Consider the following 21,779-nt stretch of genomic DNA (forward strand, 5'->3'; position numbering starts at 1 on the left):
CTACAGTAGTACCTAGTTTTTCTGCATTCTTTACTTAGGTTTTATGTCATTGAATGACATGGTTCATCACTGCTGGGGGAGTTTTGAGACAGCCTTACAGAGGAACAGGTGTGGTGATAGGAGAAAAATCCTTAAAGGGGTTTTATGATACAAGTGTTATTTTTACTACCAGCCTCCCACCACCTTTCTGGTATGGCTGTACTTTTTATTTCAAAAAATTTATAAAATTTCAATAAAATTCTAACCATTTGTGATCAGTGCTAAATATTGTTTATTGTCCAAAATGGTGTTCTAAAAGTAATGAAATTGTAAAATTATGTGATTCATGAGGAATTTAGGATGTTCAGATCTCTAAAATTATCTAAATCATAAAGATGAAAACATTAGAGGAATTTATGTGCCAGAGTAATCAGCATGCACTCGTATATCCAGATATGTACTATCTATTTAAAAGCTTTATTTCCCATATCATGTTTACTAATAACAGGGCAAGCATCATGATTACTAAAACTGTTACAGTAGGTAGAATTATTTTTTCCAACTATTAAGATGGTTCAACTAATTGTGGGGGAGGGGGGAGAGATAGAGCAGTTAAGACAAGTAGAGTGGGTTGGTTGGTTTTTTCCTGCTTGGGCTTGAAGTGAAAAGTAACATTTGGGAAGGTGGTTAAAACCACTAGCATCTAAGATCACTTTCAAATGAGATGAGGAATGTTACTGAAATGAGGATATATAAAATAAAAACTCATCGTCAAGCTTTATATTAAAATTATGCACATGAATCACTGTCAATGTATTCGATGTCTTAACCCAAGATCTCCAAAATTTCATCCAAATTGAATAGCATGTTCATTTTCTTCTGCAACTACCAGAACACAGTCATCGTTATAAGGTGATTGGGGTGCAGTTGAAAAAGCTGTGGTGAAACCAGAATTCAAATTTCTTTTGTACAGGAACCAAACGATTGCTCCTAAAACTATCAAAATTACTGTGCTAGCAATCACCAAAGCTGTTATTAAAATGTGGTTATCTGAAAAGAAAAAAGACAAAATATGGGAATCAGGTTACATAAATCGCTAGTATTGTAAAGGGGGGGGGGCACTAATAGTTTCCTCATGTAAATATTTGTCTATGTTGGGAATTTCCCACACTGATGTGAAAAACAAATTATACATTTATTATCACCAAGATTTAATTGTTCTTAGCTTGAACAATTGCCATACTTAAAGATTTCAAGTACATTTTGCAATTCTCCACTCTGAGATCCTAAAAATTTCCTATTAACATTTGAATTTATTCTCAGGTAACTGTTTTTGTATTTCTAAAGTAATTACGTACAACCTTTCAGTTTCGGGCTATTTAAGAATCCTTCCAATCTTTCTATAAAAATTTAGTTTAATAACTCAAGCAAAATTATTCTTGTTTAGGAATTCGGAGGAGGACAGTGGTTTGAGGAAGTTATTTGTATTAAGTAGTAAAAGTACATGAAAAAAAACCCAGAACTGTTTTTGTTCTTTACAGATGTATTTTTGCATTGAGATTACTTGAATTCTCAAAATGCTCCTTTCAGCTGGGGCTCATTAAAGTGAAACTTGGAAAATGTAAAGCTTAGCAGGAAAAATCTGGCCAAAAGTTATCTGTTAAGGTGAGGGAAAGCCATTGATACATTATTTTTAAAATACCGACAGGCTTCTTTTAAAAAGTTGGGAGAAGTGAGGAAATGGCCATAGCTGAATTCTTTTCAGTCCTAAATTAATAGTTTTGTAGTGATCACAATTTATTAACATGTGCAGGTGTTATTATTAAAGATATTTAAGTGAAAAAATATTAAGCCAAGAATTCTATAAACTGCAAGTGGGATTCTTCCATAGTTTCTACTAAACTGAACACAGCCCATTTGTAGTATAGCACTCTTGACTTTTACTAATGTGAACATAACTAATTTTATTTGTCTATTAATGAGTCTACAATAATATATTCATAATCAGTACTATCCAGTTTAAATAAAGATTACATGACAGTAGCTCATTAAAGAAAATAAATTTCAGTCTGAAAGAGCATGGTAATTGAGACAATGACATAAAAGACAATACTCACACACCTTAACTAGTAAATTAAAATACCTAGTATCCTAAGCACTGGGTACCACTCTGTATTGCTGGGGCATAGTCAGTACATATGCATATGCCCCTTGTATTTTTACATTCTGCAAGTGACCTTTGGCCAAGCTACCTCCAGGACCTTTACTTGGCTAGCTGCATACTTACCACAATGTGCAGGAATGCCAATCTTGAGGCAACTAATGAACAGTGTATTAAAACTAAGGAGCAGCTATCTGGAGTAAAGGATAGTTCTACATTAGAAAATCTGTTACCTACTAATTATAGGAAAAATTCATTGCTTTACCAGCTAAATAATTGCTGTTTAATACTAATTTAAAAAACTAATTTAAAACAGCTTTTAGCTAGGAAGATAAATCTTGCTTATTAGTCTGATAAAAGGAAGTTCAGAAAACCTATAACAAGCACACTTGTATTAAGATGTAGGCTCACACTCCACTCATTCTCAAACCTAAATAATCAGTCTCTTCAACTAATGGTCACTAATCTATTACTAAATGCAGAAACATACATTATTTGACTCTTGTATCTACTGCAGCTGGAGACCTGACATGCTCTTATTTGGCTTTCTTGACATATATTGTCTTTCCCTTTTATTTTTCAAACTTCCTTTCTAATTATCTTTGTGGACTTAAAATTCTGGTTGATCTAAGTCATTGGAGTCTTTATGTAAATAAAGTTAAGTATGTGTGTGTAGCTGATGCCTCTCCCCACTTCCAAGTTTATTCTACCTCAAATTCTCTTTTAATGATAACTAGAGCCACTGTTGAATCATCCAGTATAGGAATTATCCTAGACTTTACATTTATTAATAAGACTACACATTATGTTCTTTTTCCAGTCTGACCATTCCTCTTAACTGTCACCCTCATACACTAGTTCTAACACTGATTGTCTGAGGCCCAAACTACATAATCCATCTTTAAAAAATTAAACGTCATTGGACTGTGATAATTAAGGCCACTTTGAGTGCCTGCTATGTACATACAAACACCTTTCCCTTTTCACATATGAAGTAGTTTAAATAACTTGTCAAAGCCATTTTAGTAAGTGGCAGAACAAAAATTCAAACCACCTTGGTTTATGCTGATCCACCCTCTTGGATAACCTTTCCTCTCTTTCCCGTGTAATATTAATATCTAATTGTCCTTCAAGATTTGACTCTCGCATCATCTGTAAGCCATTGCTGAATCCAACTTGGGCTAACTGCCCCTTTCATGTGTGCTTACCACGCCAAGTGCAGCCTCTTTCTTTTAACAGCATTCTTCCCAAGGTCTCCTAAGCTACACTTGAGTACAAGGGAACTTACTGTTTGCCCTGAGTGCCATTCCACTTAACTTTTCTGGTTGCTTCAAGTCACTGGTACTATTCTTACTCCACAAAGTCAAACTAAACAATCCCTTTATGACAGGCTTTCAAACATCCTTTCATTTCCTTTAGGTCTTCATTCTGCTCAAATTTGGCCTTCCCCGGCAACCCTATTTAAAGAAAAGCCACCTCCCTTTCTCCCTTCACTCGTCTTTTTTTTACAGTACACACCACCATCTGACATACTATATTTTTACATGTATTTAGCCTTCCCACTGATATGTCAGCCTGAGAACAGAGGCTGTTTCTGTTCGCTCTGTCTTCAGTGTCTAATAGGAGAAAGCTTCACACATAGTAGTTATACATATTTATGGGATATATTTTTTAATAAATTCAAAATCACTGGAGTCTAAAGACCAAATGTTTCCAGATCCTTTATTCCTGAAATGGTTTGGGGAACCATCACAGACCTACCTGATATTTTCTACTCACTTCAATTTACATACATTTTTTTTCCACTAAGTATACATATACATAGTTTAAAATTCATAGTTCTACAAGGTATGCAAGGCAAAATACTCCTGCCATACTACTACTCATCCTTAATTTCTATTTCTCAAAGGTAACCACTTCTCTTACTGCTGTTATACAATGCTGCTTCTGTGCTTCTAAGTAATGTCCTTATACTGCTTTTATTGATGTAATTTTTTAATTATGATAAAATATACAACAATTTACTGTCTTAACCGATTTTAAGTGTACAATTCGGTAGAAGTAAGTACATTCACATTGTTGTGCTATGTTACCACCATTCATCCATAGCACTTGTAAACCTGAAACTTCTATTAGACAATAACTCCACATTCCTCCTTCCCCAGAGCCTGGCCCTAAAGGGACTACTTCAGGTACCTCATATATTTGGGATCATACAGTATTTATTCTTTTGTGATTGGCTTATTTAGCTTAGTGTCCTCCAGGTTCATGCATGTTTAACATGTGTCAGATTTGCCTATTTTAAGGCTGAATAATGTTCCATAGTGGTAATACATAGCGCATTTTGCTATCCACTGTCTGTTGATGGACACTAGGGTTGGTTCCACCTTTTGGCTATTGTAAACAATGCTGCTATAAACATGGGTGAACAGATATTTCTTGGATCCCTCCTTTCACTTCTTTTGGGTATATACCCCAAAGTGGAATTGCTGGATTGTATGGTAATTCTATTTTTAATTTTTTGAGGAGCTACCATATTGTTTTCCACAGTGGCATCACCATTTTACATTTCTATCAATAGTACATAAGGTTCCTATTTTCTTCATATCCTTGTCAAAACTTGTTATTTTATATTTTTTTAGATAGCCAAACTAATGGGTGTGAGGTTGTGCTCTACTGGATTTTTTTAGATGTTATGTATTGCTCCTATAGAAGAGAGAATTAAATACACATGAACTCAAATACTGCTCTTTCAGCATAGTTGTTATATCATGGCAAGCTACAAACAAAATATTCATGATACACGTACCTGAAAGAGATATGTGTATCCAGAATTTTTAAGAATAAACTACCAATCAATAAGAAAGCAAGCCAGCCCTGACTAGTGTGGCTCAGTTGAGCATCGTTCCTGCAAAGCAAAAGGTCGCCAGCTAGATTCCTGATCAGAGCACAAGCCTGGTTTGCAGGTTTGGTCCCCAGTTGGGGCAAGTATGAGAGGCAACCAATAGATGTTTCTCACATCAGTGTTTCTCTCCCTCTCCCTCCCTTCCCCTCGTTAAAAAGGTAGTTTTAAAAAAGAAAAAAGAAAGTGAACCCAAGAAAAGTAAGGGCAAAACACTTGAACAGGAATTTCATAAAAGATATCAAAGGCTGATAAAACATGCAAAGATACTCAGTAGCATTCTTAATTGGGGATATGACAATATAACAATAATTACACACCTATCTGAATGGCTAAAATTAAATAGGTTGACATGACAGTACCATCCTGGGATGGATGAACAAATGGAACTTGCATACATTGGCAGTAGGAATGTATGTGGTTCACCCACTTTGAAAAATTATTCAATAATTTCTACCCTATGACCCTGCAATTCCACTCTGGGTTTTTGTTTTTGTTTTTTAAAACACCAAATTGTATTTTCTCATTGAACTCCATTATCTGTTTTTGTGGGAAATGACTGCAAGTTTTTGTTTTAAAAAAATTTATCCTCAGTTGTAATTAAAATTCATGAAGCATCTGTCTTAAAGGTTTACTAAATGCATTTTTTGAAAACTACAGATAATATATTTACATGGTTCAAAAGCAAAACTATACAAGACAAACACTGAAAAATCTGACTCCAATCTTGTTTCTCCCACTCAAGGAAAATGAGAATATATGTCCCAAGAAACGTATGAGAAATTTCATAGGCAGCTCTATTTGTGCTAAACTACAAATGATCCAAATACCCTTAAAGAAACAGAATGGATAAAATTTGTGTATTTATAAATACTATGCAATAACAGAAAAAGTACAACATATATGCATAACATGGATGAATAAAAATTCCTGGGTGAAGACACAAGTTACATTCATGTGAAATTCAAGAAAAGCGACTAATATATGGTGATAAAGTAGTGGTACCTGTGGGGTTGATGGGGGCAGGGGTGGGCATTTATGGGAAGGGGCATGAGGGGAATTTGTATGTGATGGAGATGTTCTATATCTTCATTTGAGTGGAGGTTACACAGTGTATATACATAAGCAATCATCAAGCTGTACATTTCAGATTTGCATTTTACCCTGTTTATACCTCAACATATGGAGATTAAAAACTATACCATTCAATTGGCAAAAATCCAAAACTTTTATAAGCCATTCATACATTGCTTCTGGAAATGCAAAATCCTATGATATTTATATAAGTTATACCACACTTTTAGTTTAACAATTACATTTCAGGTAATTCAGAAAATACATGTGTGTGCAAGGTGACTGATTCATTGCTATTGTAAACAATGACTTTGATTCATTGTTCATAATAACAAAAATTTGGAAACAATTCAGTAGCCAACCTGGTTAAATAACTATATCCATACAATGGAAGAGTATGTAGTTGGAAAAAGAAAAAAAAGACCAATCTATATCTAAGATATATATATATTATAAAACATATCTAAAATACATGAATAAAAGATAAAGGAAGTCATATCTCAATTTGCTTATTGACAAAATAAGCACTAGGCAGTTAAGAAACGGAAATGATTCCTAGTAAAGATAAAGGTAGAATGAGGACAAAACAAGAGACAGCTTTTTCAGTGTTTGCCTTGTATATTTCTGCTTTTGAATCATGTGAATACATATACATTACCTGTAGCTTTCAAAAGAAATGCATTTTAGTAAGCCCTTAAATGCTCTATGAGTTGTAATTATATCTGAGTTGAAATTTTTGGAACAAATGATGTAGTCATTTCCCACAAAAACAGATTATGGAGTTCAATAAGAAAATACAGTTTGTTCATTTTACACACAACTTGAAGTTAATCATATTTAAAATGTTAAGCCTTATTACTAAGCTAAGAGACCTTTATAAATTTGTATAAAAGTTCTACTTTATGTCAAATGATTTTTTTAAAGGGTGTCATTAGTAGTATTTTAACATGCTAGATTGTTAGTACATTTGTACTTATGGAAGAATTTTAACAAGACTAATACTTACCTGATAAATATTTCTTTTCATATGGAACTAAAATACAAAAGAAAATCAAAATTAAAATTTAAGTATATTTTATTCTAAGTTTGCCTTTAAACACTTACAAAGCAGTTAAAAATGAACCCCTTCATAGTTTATTAGGATCCATATTTCTATTACTTGGTATTACATGTGTTATCTATTTTGAACTTACTTTTTTAAAAAAGCTGTAAGGGTCTAACAAAATATATCATCTTGGTGGAAAAAGAAGTAAAGGAAATAATAGAATTTGGGGGAAGCTATAGAAAACACAGTAAAACTAAAGGATACATTTGTGTACTTCATTAGTAATACAGTTGTGACCTTACCTCATTAGTATGTATTTACTCAACGATTTCTGATGTTTCAAAGTCATAGTTAAGAATTTGGTTTATGTAATGGTGCCCTGAGGCACAGTAAATGACCCTGTTTTTTAAAAATCCAATAAATGCTGGAAGTTAAAAGCTACTATCATAAAACTATGACATTTTACACAATCACTAGAAATTGACTGAAGTCAAGAACTCTGCTGAAGCAAGTAAAAAATATCTAATTTCAGATGTGAAGAAAGGAAATAATCAGTCAGGTGTATAGTTTTGCTTTACAGTTAAAGTAGAAGGAGGAATACTAAATGCAAAGTGAGGAAATGGCTACATCATGTTTCAAGCACTCCTAAATTGTATTTTGAAATTTTAAGTGCCTTTAATGAGAAATCAATTCTTTTTAAAACTTAGAACAAAAACGTCTAAATGTTGTGGTTCAGAATTATTTTGTTCACTAGAAAGTATTCTGATGGGTCAGAAGAAAACAAATTTTAATCTAGAATAAATTATACAGTGCTAATTGTTCTTTGTCAAAAGAAAAGATACTAGTTCTTTTACAGAATCAAATCTCTGTAAACTAACATTAGAACCCTGGCATCATTAGAATTCCAGAATCAGACATGATTATTCATCACTTCCACTATTCAATCTAATCACATGCAAAGAAACTATATGATATTGAATAATTTTTTGAACAATAGAAAAAGATTTTGACCTCTTAAAAGCTCTTAAGAATAAGCAGATAGAATAAAGTATGTGTCGTTCACCTGATTTGTTCCTATGTCTGAAATGTAAAAGAAATAATACTTGATTTCCAAGAGATGTGAGAACAAACCATTCTAATACTGGGTTGGCCAAAAAGTTCATTTGTGTTTTTCCATCAAGATGGCTTTAGTAGCACTTACTTGTCTTTACTTTCATTTAAAACAGTTCTGTTAGAATGTATTGTGACAGCTGTCATATCAGCGTGCATTAAAAAAATATATCAAAATTGGTGAATTTTTGTGCAGCCATTTTAATATTGAAGATGGAAGAAAACATGCAACTTTTTCAGCATATAATGCTTTATTATTTGAGAAAGGTAAAAGCGTGACTGAAACGCATGTAATAGATTTGTACAGTGTATGGAGACAGTGCTATGACTGATCAAACATGTCAAAAGTGGTTTGCAAAGTTTCATGCCGGAGAATTTTTGCTGGACAATGCTGCACCGTCTGATAGAGTAGTTGAAGTTGAAAACAATCAAATTGAGACATTAAGAACAATCAGCATTATACCACGCAGGACATAGCCCACATACTCAAAATATCCAAATTAATAAAGTTATTGGTGAATATGAAAAATGTGTCTTATTTTAAGGAAAAAAAACCATATGGATTTTGTGGCCAACCCAGTGTATTCTGGTCTTACTCCCTCTCTTGAGGCATACTTATCTCAAAGAAAATTATTTCAAAACCAGCCCTACCTTCCCACTCTTAGATTGGAAAAAATGTCTTTATTTATACTTACTAGCTGCTTTACAAAGGGTTCCTTGCACAGAAGAAACTTCACAATTTCCTTTTTTCCATTCACCAGTCATGGTGTGCAAAAAGGCACAGGTGTCAACTAGATCCTCCTCATCATCTTGGTCTGTCCACTTACGGTATGTCATATTTGAATTATCAAACCACTTGAAACTCTCATCTGTCAGTTAAGAATATCTCTATCAGTTTAAGAGGCAAAGGGTGTAGGATTACAGGTGGGAAGTTACTAAGGGATGTCTAGTCCAAACGATTGGTTGTAGGATTTAAATTAGAAGAAGAATATATCCTATCTACAGGTAAGTTAAAGGTATTGGTTCAAGAAGGTCCTGAAGATCTCATTCGTAAAGAAAAAATATATATATATAACATTTTTATTGAAATAGCCAAGAAAAGTTACATTATTAATAGTAACTTTAGTAATTTCATTTTAAAGTAATTATATATGTATTTCCTATAGTGACAATAAATTTACATGACATATAACTTGATAGTTGTCCTTCTGTATGTATCCTGTTAGTCACTGACACTAATACTGATTTTTATAACCCTGCCATATTACAAAAATACTGAACCTAGAATCACATTTTAATCCAGATAAAAGAATCAACTTTGACACTCACATATGAAACACATCGAGTTGCTCAGGGAAAAGCTATGGGACAAGACATGGGTATATATTGAAACTACAGACCTGGAGACAAGAGGAAACCACCTTGAACTAGAGAACTGAAGAATATAAAAGAAAGTAATCAGTTTTACTAATATTAAGGAAAAATGAGTGGTGTATCAAGATAAATGTCACTTACCATCTGTATCATAAAACATGCCGAGTAGGATATCATCCGGGCCTTTCCATTGCTTTTTCAATGTATCCAGTATAAAAGCATTTTCTTCTTCATTGTGTATGCTTATCATGTCTGCTCCTGAAATTATTTAGGAAGAAAAAAGGTATCTTCCCAGAACCAATAAAAATCACATGAAATAAATGTATATTATTAAAATATATTACACTTACATTTTTTAACTTGAAAATATGTACATCTGAAAATCATGGAAAAAATAAGGTGATATAAATCGAACAGAATCATTTTATACTCTTATTTACCCAGAGTTGGTAATCTCATTTTCAGGAAAACATGGGGAGGCTTGAGCAGTGAAACACTATGCATCTCTCCACTTTTTCCCACTACTCACTTTCTCTAGCAATATTGCCCCCTTTTCATAAGTGTACAGAGGAGTAACACTGACCACACCCAGGAGAACTAGAAAGTTATAAGGGCGACTTGCCAGAACAGTCCGAAGTCCTGGTCAAGCATAACTAACAAGCAGTGTCTCTGACCAGCCTCACCTAACTGGCCTTCATGCTCCTGCTGTCCAAAGCCTAGTCCCGAATTTTCCTCTGGTTATCCTTAGAACTAAGTCCTGGTTAATGACAAAGGAGGTCCTCATTCTCAGTGGGTGATTAAATTTGCCTGGGATGCTCACCAGGTTCAAGATTAAGAAGCAGCCATATATATTTTTGTCTCACATGTACTAGCTTTTAAATATTAGAAGTAACTCCACTTTTTGAAGAGATTTTAACTTTGACTCTTATTCAAAGGTTCTCCAAATTAAAAAATCCACTGTCTTAATTGGTTAATGCATATGAGAAAACACGAGTAGAGTTAGTTTCTCTAGTGCTTCTATACTTGCAAAATAAAACTGACTACATCAAAGCTTGTAGAAACCAGGAATCTGGTGGGGAGAGCAGTGAACCCCCAGCAAGGACAGAAATAAGTTAACTCTCTCAGCTGTACGCAGCTAAATGAAGACGATAACAGAATGTTCCTAAGAAAATGACTTTCCAGCCATTATAGAAGTAACAACTTTTCTATTTTCCAAGGATAAATTGTTGGTCCTACACATATTTTACAGTTACTTTGGAGGCTCTGTGTACTACAATGCATTCAGGTACATGAAGGGATGAGGGAAAAGTCTCCTGTTGGGGAAAGAGATAAAGGGTCAGCTGCCAGGGTCCCTATGCTCAATCATTCCCCATACTGCAGGAGCCAAATTTCTCAGGCAAAGCACTCCTCTCCATTCAGCATCAGCCTGGGTGAAAGCAATAGACCCCCCACAGGAATCCCTTTCACCCCACCCTGTGGAGCTTAAACCTGGCTGCTGAGGTGTACAGCTGGAGGCATTTTCAGTGATTAAGCCTAACAGAAACCCTGCAGGCAGAGATCTCTGGGATCTTTGAGACACTGGCTGACCCTCGTGCAGGCCTGGTGCTGGTAAAGGCAGCCTTGGTGTACAGTTTGGTTCTTTCTACACATAGCCAGGCCCAGCAGAGGGAGCCATAAGCTGTGGGTCACTGCCTTGAGCCAGTCACAGGCAGCATCTAACACTGGTCTTCACCATAGTATTTGCAGATCTATCTAATAGATAGAAACAAATACAAAGAGGCAGCCAAAATGGAAAGAAAAAGAGGCTCCAAATAAAAGAACAAGAGAATTCTCCCGAAGAACTAAATGAAATGGAGGCAAGTAACTTATCAGATATAGAGTTTAGAGTAATGATTATAAGGATGCTCAAAGCATGAAAAAAAGGCACTAAAAAAAAAAGTCAAAGAATGGAATATCTGAAGGAAATAATACACTGGCAGGAATAAACAGTAGGTTAGATGAAGCAGAGTCTCAAATCAGCAATATGGAAGACGAGGTAGGAAAAAACAGCGAAGCAGAGCAGCAAAAAGAAAAAAATTTTTAAAAATTAAGTAGAGTTTGAGAGACCTTTGTGACAACATAAACTGTAACCGCATCAACATCATGGGAATACCAGAAGGAGAAGAGAGTGAGCAAGGGATCAAGAACCTAACGGGAAATAATGACTAAAAACTTCCATAACCAGGTGAAGGAAAAGATGCAGAAGTCTAGGAAGCGCACAAAGTCGCAAACAAGATGGACCCGAAGAGGCCCACACTATGACACATCCTAATTAAAACGGCAAAACTTAAAGACAAGGAGAGACTCTTAAAAGGTATACTAGGAAAGCGGTTACCTACAAGAAAGCTCCCCATAAACTGTCCATTGATTTCTCAACAATATTTCAGGCCAGAAGGGACTGGCATAAAATATTCAAGGTGATGAAAAGCAAGGACCTGCAACCAAGGCTAATTTACCCAGCAAGACTATCATTGAAAATTGAAGGAAAAAGAAAGCTTCACAGGCAAGAAAAAGCTAAAGGAGTTTGTTACACCAAAGCAGTATTGCAACAGATGTTAAAGCGCTTGCTTTGAGAAGAAGAAAAAAGAAGAGAAAAAAATGGCAATAAATATGTATATAACAATAATCACTATAAATGTAAATGGCTTAAATGCTCCAAACAAAAGACATAGGGTAGCTGAATGGATGAGAAAACAAGACCCATATATATATACACTGTCTCCAAGAGAACAACTTCAGAACAAATGAACTTCAGACTAAAAGTAAAGGGATGGAAACAGATATTTCTTGCAAATGGAAAAGGAAAAAAAGCTGGGGTAACAGTACTTGTATATGACAAAATAGACTTTAAAATCAAGGCTATAGTAAGACAAAGGACACTACGTAATGATAAAGGGAACAATCGAACAAGAGGATATAACCCTAGTAAACATTTATACACCCAATATAGGATAGCAAATCTCCAAGAACATAATGGAGAGATTGACAGAAATAGTCATAATAGAGGATTTTAACAAGCTACTGATTTAAATGGATAGATCTTTCACACAAAAATCAACAAAGAGACAACGGCCTTAAATGACACACTATATCAAGTAGATTTAATTGATATCTAGAGAGTATTTTACTCCAAAGAAGCAAAATATACATTATTTCAAGTATGTGTGGAACATTTTCTAGGGCAGACCACATGTTAGGACACAAAACAAGTCTCAGTAAACTTAAGAAGATTGAAATCATAACAAGCATCTTGTCTGACCATAATGCTATGAAACTAGAAATCAATCACAAGAAGAACACTGAAACATACACAAAGACATGGAAGCTAAATAATGTTATTAAGCAATGAATGGGTCAACAATGAAATCAAGCAAGTATCAAAAGATACCTTGAAAAATGAAAATGAGAGCACACAACCTAAAATCTGTAAGACACTGGGAAAACAGTCCTAAAAGGGAAATTCATAGCATTACAGGCCTGTCTCAAGAAACAAGAAAAAGCTCAAATAAGCAATCTAACTTTACACTTAAAGGAACCTGAAAAAGAACAACAAAGCCCACAGTGACTAGAAGGAAGGAAACAATATCAGAACAAAAATAAACAAAATAGAGTCTTAAAAAAACAATACAAAAGATAAGTGAATCCAAGAGTTGGTTAAATTCCTAGAAACATACAGACTTCCAAAACTAAATCAGGAAGAATCAGAGAATCTTAAACACAGAGTGAAATTGAAGCAGTAATCTAAAAACTTCCATAAAACAAAAGTCCTGGACAGATGGTTTCAAGGGCGATTTTTACCAAACATTCTGAGAACACACATCTCTCCTCAAACTATTTAAAAAAATTAAAGAGGAGGGAAGGCTCCCAAGCTCATTTTATGAGGCCAGCATTATCCTAATTCCAAAACCAGATAAAGACACTACAAAAAAATTTATAGGCCAATATCCCTGATGAACATAGATGCAAAAATTCTCAACAAAATATTAGCAAACCAAATACAGCAATGCATCAAAAAGGTCATACACCATGATCAATTGGGATTTATTCTGGGATGCAAGGTTAGTACCACATTCACAAATGAAGAAATGTGATACACCAACTAAATAAAATGAAAAAAAATCTCATGATCATGTAATAGATGCAGAAAAAGCATCTGATAAAGTCCAGTACCCATATATAAAACAAATCTCAGCAAAGTGGGAATAGAGGGAACATTGCTAAATATAATAAAGGCCATATATGACAAACCCACTGCCAGCATCATACTCAATGAGCAAAAATTACAGGCATCCCCTTAAGATTGGAACAACACTGGGATGTCTGTTTTCACCTTTCGTATTCAACATGGTGGGTTGGCCAAAAGTTTAGTATTTTCCATAAGATAAAAGACAAGATTTTCTTTTTCACCAATTACTTTATTGTTTTGGATATTTTGAGTCTGTCAGCTCTCTCATGCATGGTATAATGTTGATTGTTCTCAGTTAATGTTGATTTGATGGCTATCAACTTTAGCTGTTCTACTGGACCGTGGAGCACCATCATCCAACAAGAAATCTCCAGCACGTAACTCCACAAACTACACTACACAAATCTTTTTTTGCATTTTAGTTGCGTTTTAGCCTCTCTCAAAAAAGCAAAGCATTATATGCTGAAAATATTGCATATATTCTTCCATCTTCAATATTAAAATAGCTACACAAAAATTCACCAATTTCGATGTTTTTTAAAATTACATGCTTACATGAAAGCTATCACAATACAACCTAACAAAATTGTTTCAAATGAAGTTAAAGACTACTAAGTGCTACTAGAGCCATCTAACAGGAAAAAAAAAGTGAAACAAACTTTTTGGCCAGCCAAATAGTATGGGAAGTCCTAGTCATAGCAATCAGAGGATGAAATGAAAGTCACCCACCAGGGCAGGGTGAACAGTGTGAGCCAGGTTGATGGAGACTCATATATGGCATCTGACCACTGGTTCTGTGATGGTGGGTGGAGAGTCTCAGAAAAGGAACAATGGCCTCTGTCAGTACTTTTGTCTAGGAGTTAGTCGCCTCCACAGCTCTTATCCTGATGCCAATTTATTTCCTCCATGTATGTCTCTGGTTTCTTTCAAGCTGCTACCCTAGTGCCTGAGCTCAGAAAGAATGAGTCCAAGTAAGTCCATGGGCCCTTTAAGAGGAACTGCCTGGAACTTTAGAAGCCTCTTGTTTCCCTCAGCTTCAATCTGAGCTGGTTTTTACAGCCAGAAGTTATAGGGACTTCTCTTCCTGGCACTAGAACCCTGGGCTTGGGGGCGTGGTGTGGAGCTGGGACCTCATTAGCCAAGATTTCCCTCCTGATTTTTATCTGCCCCAAATGTGTGTGGGGCCAGCCCCTTTCATGTCTCTGCCCCTCCTACCAGTATCCTTGCGGCTTATCCTTTAAATTCCTAGTTTTAGGGCTCCATTCAGCTAGATTTCAGGCAGTTGTGAATGATGGTTGTTCTGTAGTTTAGTTATAATTTCGGTGTAGTTGTACAAGGAGGCAAGTACCACATTTACCTATGCTGACATCTGGACCAGACGTCCACATACTTTTAATTCTGAGCCAATGATGACCACAACAATTAGAAGCTTAATAACAGGATACACTTTGGGCTAAACCAAATATATATGGAACACCCAAGCACATCCTTTTAAAAATAGCATTTTTATTTATAATATTTCACAATGTGAAGTTACAAATATACTTCCGAGAGAACACTGAGCATATCCTCAAGCAAATACTTATTCTCATTTTTATTTAATGTACACTTTACCACAGTATTTATACCACCATGGTCCTTTGTAACCTGACTTCTGCCCAAACACATGCCTGAAACAGCACTTTCAAGGCTGAATAACAGTGACCAAGTACTCTGGTCCTAATGTTGGACTCTTGTTTGAATCCTGGCTCTGTCAATTCATACCTGTGTCACACTGAACAAATAACTAAATTGCATCTCTTGATGGAAAAAGGATAATAATAAAGTGCTCAACAGGTTTGTTATAATAATTGAAGCCAGTTAAAATATATTAAGCACAGTGCCTGGTACACAGGAGGCACATTAAATAGGCACTGCTGTTGGTAAAGTTCCATCACTCCCCTGGGGCTGTATTGTCTAACAACTGTCTTCCACCTCAAGAGCTAAATGTACACCCAATTGCACTGCCTGTGGCTTGCATGTTATAGAATAAAATTACTCTTAAGGACCGAGGTCAAAGTGAGATGCAATAAAACCATTGTTTTAAAAGAAATTAGTGAAAACTATTTGCTGATGTTTTAAATAAAAAAGAATAAGTTCCTTACCATGGCCAGTGCACTGATTTCTAACATCCTCTATGCTTTCTACTTCGATGTTTTCTTGTAGAAAAATGTAACAACTGTCTTGGAACTGAACCCAGGAGGATGAAGGACAGTCTATGTGGGAAAAAAAGAAAAGAAAAGAGAAAGAAAGAATGTTAAGTAACTTGAAAATAAGAATTTCACGAATTCCTAAAAATAAGGACATTAGATATTAGATTTTCATAGAAATAAAGAAAGGCAATTGCGAGTGTGATAGCAATTTATTTTTCTCCATTGTATCTGTGCAAAAAGAGAACTGAGCAATGATTTTACAGAGCAAAGTTTGAAGTCTTTTGGTCTCTTAGGAATTCAGATGTAAATTACAGCATAATTATTGCCAAGGGAACAAACTATCAAGGAAGACAATCAGAATTACAAGCCCTCTTTAAGGTTTTCTTTGCAGTAGGCAGTAACAATTCCAAAAGTCTTAATTTTACAATATCTTTTGTTAAAATTATATTTCCAAGAACAGAGAAGAAAATACATTTCTGGGTTATGAATATTCAGACAAGTTTTCATATTGCACAGGAAAGAAAGATTGATATTCTTACGAATGTTCTTAATTTAGCACCTCATCAAGCAGATCCTATGAAACAGAATTATCTCTCTTCCTCTATAGCTGTGAGGTAGAGGAGCATCTCCTTTGTTTCTATCTTGATTTCTTCTGTTGTTGTTGTTCATTATAAAGGTATACATTTTTAAGCCTTGGTTCTGAAAGTTCATTTATTAGCATTAGAAGCAAAAGCAGGCCTGTAAGAGCTTGGTTTCACTGTCCAGAACGGACAAAGGATATGATGAATTTACTGAAGTCCACTGAATAAAGGACTATAAGGCATTCGTCGGCAGCCGTCGTCGGCAGCCGTCCGTCTCGAGAGACGATGGCGTAGCTTCTTGAGAGTCTATCTGCACCGCCGAGAATGGCTGTGCAGTCCGATTCGGGAGTGACAATCCCTGCCGCACTTGGTACAGGTGAAGGCAGATGGCTGTTGTTGCTGCTGCTGACGCTGCTTCCGCCTCGATCTTTTCTGGACCGCCTCTGTATAAGGCATTCGTCGGCAGCCGTCCGTCTCGAGAGACGATGGTGTAGCTTCTCAAGAGTCTATCTGCACCGCCGAGAATGGCTGTGCAGTCCGACTCGGGAGTGACATGGTAGTATCTGTCTCCTCCCGTGTTGAATCGACATCTTGCGATGACACTGAAGCTACAGAGCCTGGGCAGGGTGATATGGAGGGTCTGCTGTTGCCCATGCAGCAGACCCCCCCTCTCTTCGCAGCTGAAGGGTCCAAGGGAAAGACGGAGTCAATACAGCTTGGCTTCAGGTGCGCCGCAGGAGTTGCCGGTGTTGACTACAACGTCAAACCGCCTTAGGGACTCCGGCTCCGGATTTTCTGTCGGGGTTTACTCCCTTAGCCTTTCCCCTGAAGAGGTATGCCGCAAGGCAGCGGAGGTTTTTTGGAGTCAGAGTTTTCCTTCTCTGATGTACCCTGACTGGAAGATCGAACCAGCGACACTTAGCTCGCAGGCCGACGCTCAATCCACTGAGCTAAACCAGCCAGGGCATTGTATAAGGCATTAACCTTCCATATTCTCTCAAGTCTATATAGGGAAAATCACTAAGATTTTATATAGTTTTATTTTTAAGTTCTGTATGTTTATTATAATTGTAACACAAAGTTATAAAAATGCCCTACTACAAAGATCAGAACTTAACAATCAGCTATGTTAGTCTAAATTCAGCAACCTTGATTTTATGAAGTTCAGGATATGACAGGGACCATGAGTTGCCCCTCGCCCCACCCCCATACTAGTCCTCAGATTCTTACATAGCACAGGGCACATGGTCACCAAGCTAGATTATTTTCCAGTCTTCTAGTAACTTCTGGATAATGAGGTGTGAGCAGAAGTAAGATGTGTAAAATGTGCCTTTAAGAGGAAGAAGTGTGCATCCTGGACCATATTTCCCTTTTCCCACTGGCTAGAATGTAGTTAGCCATCTTTAATCCTGTAAACAGTGGAAACAGCCTAGAAATAACTGAATGAAAAGACAGAAGGATCCTTGGTGGAGTCATCATATTATGCTCAGATTGCAACGAGAACAAAAATAAACTTTATTTAAAACCACTGTTAATTCAGGTTACTGTTTTAGCAGCTGGATCAAAACCCTAATTAATACAGTGGGCTACTTAAATTATCCAGTATATGAGACCTGAGTTTTTCCCTGGCCTCATACTGCTTGCTATACTTAGTTAAACTATTCAAGATGCACTAGCATGAGGGCAGTTGTTCCAAAATACATTTATTCTGTGTGCAGGTTTTTCTCTTTCCTGCTGATTTATAAATACTTGCATTACACATGTGACTACCTTGGCTTGAACTCTTGGGAATCTAGAACTTTCCCATTTTGGTGGCTTAAAGGTATTTGAATAGGGATGTTTTAGGAACAAGCACTTTCTTTTGGGAAAATGCTCTTAATAAAATATTAAGTAAAAATAATTCTGACTACAAAATTGTATGTGCACTATGATCCCCTTCCTGAGAAACAGCACTCAACCATCTCACTTTCACTATATATCTCCGCTGCCTTCTTCCAAAGTCTGTCCCTTACTCATAACTAAAGACTTGTTTCTCCAATCCACTTCCAGACCATCAAACATTATTCTCTGTCTGCTCATCCCTTGAGGTCTAGGCCACCCATGTATACCACCTTCTCCAAAACATCGCCACTGGAATTTATGTTGACTTCTACTTGCAATAGCATCACATAGTTCTTTCTCTTCTAAAATGCCACCCAATGGCTGGGTAAAGTACCAGAAGGAACATGGCTTTGATGTCACAATGACTAAGGAAAACTTATTTCCTGTGTTGCCTCAAGGGAATAAAAAACAAACCTCAACGGATCGTTGTCAGCTTTAGGTAAGAAGCTACAAAACTGTACAGCATAGTGTCTAATTCAAGGAAGGTGCTCAAAGTATAGAGCTTTCATTGTAATGCCTGAGAATGGTCCCTTTCCCACTACACAGTGACCATTCTGACAATGGGGACTTATTAAATATCTTTGGATCTGTTAACACCTCAAAAAGCTCTTGGGCTGTAAGAAATTAAAATATTTTGCTGAATGAATGAATCCTCTTTTCTTCATCCTTAACTTGCTTAATTTATCATCTCTTCAGCAACTTCAAACACTCTCTTTCTAGTGTATTCATCTATTCCTTCCAAATGCACAATAAGTTTCTTATATCATAGCGGGACTAAACTTGCTGCCAATTCTAATAAGAATGCTTTTAAAGATATGCTTTTTAAAAGGTAAACTTTATTGAAATATACTGTACTGTGTGTAAGTCATAAATATACAGCTTGGTGAATTTTCATAAAATGGACATATCCATATAATTATCAGCAAGATAAGGAAACAACATGAACCCCTTTTGGTCACCACTCCCCTCCAAAAGTAATCACTATCCTAATTTCTAACACCACAGATTAGTTTTGCCTATTTTTGAACTTTCTAGTAATAAAGTCATGCAGTATTCAATCTTTCATGTCTGGTTACTTTTGATAAACATCACTTTTATGAAAGTCATTCATGTTGTAGTGTGTAGTCATAGATTCTTTCTCATTGCTATATAGTATTGTATGAATTTATTCATTCTTCTGTTGATGAATATTTGGGTAGTTTCTAGGTGGTGGCCATTACACATAATCCTGCTATAAACATCCTGTACACATCTTTTGGTGCATATACGAATGCTTTCTTGTGAGTATATTTCTAAAAGTGGATTGCTGAGTTCTAGAGAGTATATGTGTTTCTAGGTTTGGCAGCTAATGCCAAACACTTTTCCAAAGTGGTTATAATTCTTATAAGCAGCAGCAGGTTTTTTAAAAATCCAGTTTGATAATCTTTGCCTTTAATTAGAATATGTCAATGAATATTTAATATAGTTACTGATGTGAATTTATATCTACCATCTAATGATTTTTCAACTTGTCCTACTTGCTTTATGTTCCTTTTCCCCCTTTTGTTTTCCTTTTGAATTACTAAACATTTTAAAATTACATTTTTCTTTTAGCTTATTAATCATATATTCTTTAATTTTATTTCTCTAGTAGGTACCCTGACAACTACAACATGCTGCCATACTGAAGTATATTAGCCCCTAAAATAAATCTGTATTTTTACCACTTCCTAGACAATGCTAGGATCTTCTACTTTAATTTCATGGGCCTTCCTTCCTTTGTGTTATTGTTTTATTACTATTTCACATGGTCAATATTCCTTTAGATTTAAACATGTTTACCTACTCTTGCTCTTCATTCCTTCTTAATTTCTGTTACTAACTGGGATCATTTTCTGTTTAAAGAAATTCCTTTGGTGCTTCTTCAAGTGTAGGTTAACTACAAACTCCCTCACTTCTGATTTTCCATAAATGTCTTTATACTACCTTCATATCTGAAGAATATCCTTGCAAATACAGAATTTTGGAATGGCAGCTTATATCTGTTCTTTAAGATGTAATTTTATTGTATTGGCTTTGATCATTCCTATTGAGAAATCCCATCAGTTTAACTGTGGCTCTTTCGAGATTTCCTTTGTCTTTGTTTTTTTGCAGTTTGACAGTGATATGCCTAGTTTTTTGTTTGTTTGTTTGTTTTGTTTTTTATCTTGATAATAAATCAGTGTACTTCTTGAATCTGTAGCTTCTTTTCATTGGTCACTTTTGATAAGTTCTTGGCTATTATCACTTCAAAAAACACTTTTATTCCATTTTCTCCCTCCTGCCTTTCTGGGACTCATATTGCATACATATATGTTAGACTTCTCACCATGTCCCATATGTTCTCTTTGCTCGTTTATATATTTTCAGTACTTTTGACTCTCCATGCTATAATCTCATTCTTTCTGGTTTACTAATCTACTCTTCAGTTTTAACAAAAATGTTGTGAAACCCATCTATTGAGTTCATAATGCCAGTGATTTTTCAGATACAGAATTCAATCTGTTTATATTTTTATAGATTCTGGGTCTCTGATGAAATTCTCAATCTTATTATCTATATTCTTGAACTTATTACAGTTATTTTAAAGTACATTCCTAGTAACTCTAATTTCTGAGTCACTTAGTCTCTTTTTTTCTTTCTTTTATTTTATTTTTGCCTTTTTGTATTGTTCTTTTATAGTTGTCCCAATTTTTCCCGGCTGCTCTCCCCTGCCCACCCCCCACTCCCACAGTTAATCCCTACCCTGTTGTCCACGTCTACAGGTCACTTATACTAGTTCCTTGACTAGACCCTTCCTCTTCTTTCCTCCCTTTTCCCCCTCCACCCTCCCCTCTGGTCACTGTCAGTCTGTTCCTTGTTTCCATGCCTCTGGTTCTGTTTTGCTCTTTTGTTTGTTTTGTTCATTAGGTTCCCCTTATAGATGAGATCATATGGTATTTTTCTTTCTCTGCCTGACTTATTTTGCTTAGCATAATACTTTCCAATTCCATCTGTGCTGTTGTGAAAAGCAGGAGTTCCTTCTTTCTTTCTGCTGCATAGTACTCCATTGTGTAAATGTACCTCAGTTTTTTGATCCACTCATCTACAGATGGGCACTTAGGCTGTTTCCAGCACTTAGCTATTGTAAACAGCACTGCTATGAACATAAGAGTGCATAGGTTCTATTGAATCAGTGTTTCAGGATTCTTAGGGTATGATTCCAGCAGTGGAACTGCTAGATCAAAAGGCAAATAG

The 21,779-nt window shown here is 35.7% G+C and overlaps 1 protein-coding gene across 2 annotated transcripts in view; it reads right to left on the reverse strand.

Annotated features, from left to right (window-relative positions):
* Positions 1–572: 572 nt before the first annotated feature.
* Positions 573–21,779, reverse strand: part of CD302 (CD302 molecule) — a 30,394-nt gene continuing 9,187 nt past the window's right edge. The window contains exons 2-6 of one of the 2 annotated variants that reach the window (XM_090280177.1): positions 16,015–16,125; positions 9,787–9,903; positions 8,967–9,140; positions 7,123–7,149; positions 573–1,029 (exon numbers count right to left, since the gene is read on the reverse strand). In XM_090280177.1, the coding sequence (XP_090136303.1) occupies positions 827–1,029; positions 7,123–7,149; positions 8,967–9,140; positions 9,787–9,903; positions 16,015–16,125 (632 nt within the window). In that variant the 3' untranslated portion in view covers positions 573–826. The remainder of the gene's footprint in view (positions 1,030–7,122; positions 7,150–8,966; positions 9,141–9,786; positions 9,904–16,014; positions 16,126–21,779) is intronic. The other variant, XM_090280184.1, reaches the window with a different exon arrangement.

Source organism: Furipterus horrens, unplaced genomic scaffold, assembly GCF_987537825.1.
Source record: "Furipterus horrens unplaced genomic scaffold, mFurHor1.1.pri manual_scaffold_1, whole genome shotgun sequence".
NCBI lineage: Eukaryota > Metazoa > Chordata > Mammalia > Chiroptera > Furipteridae > Furipterus > Furipterus horrens.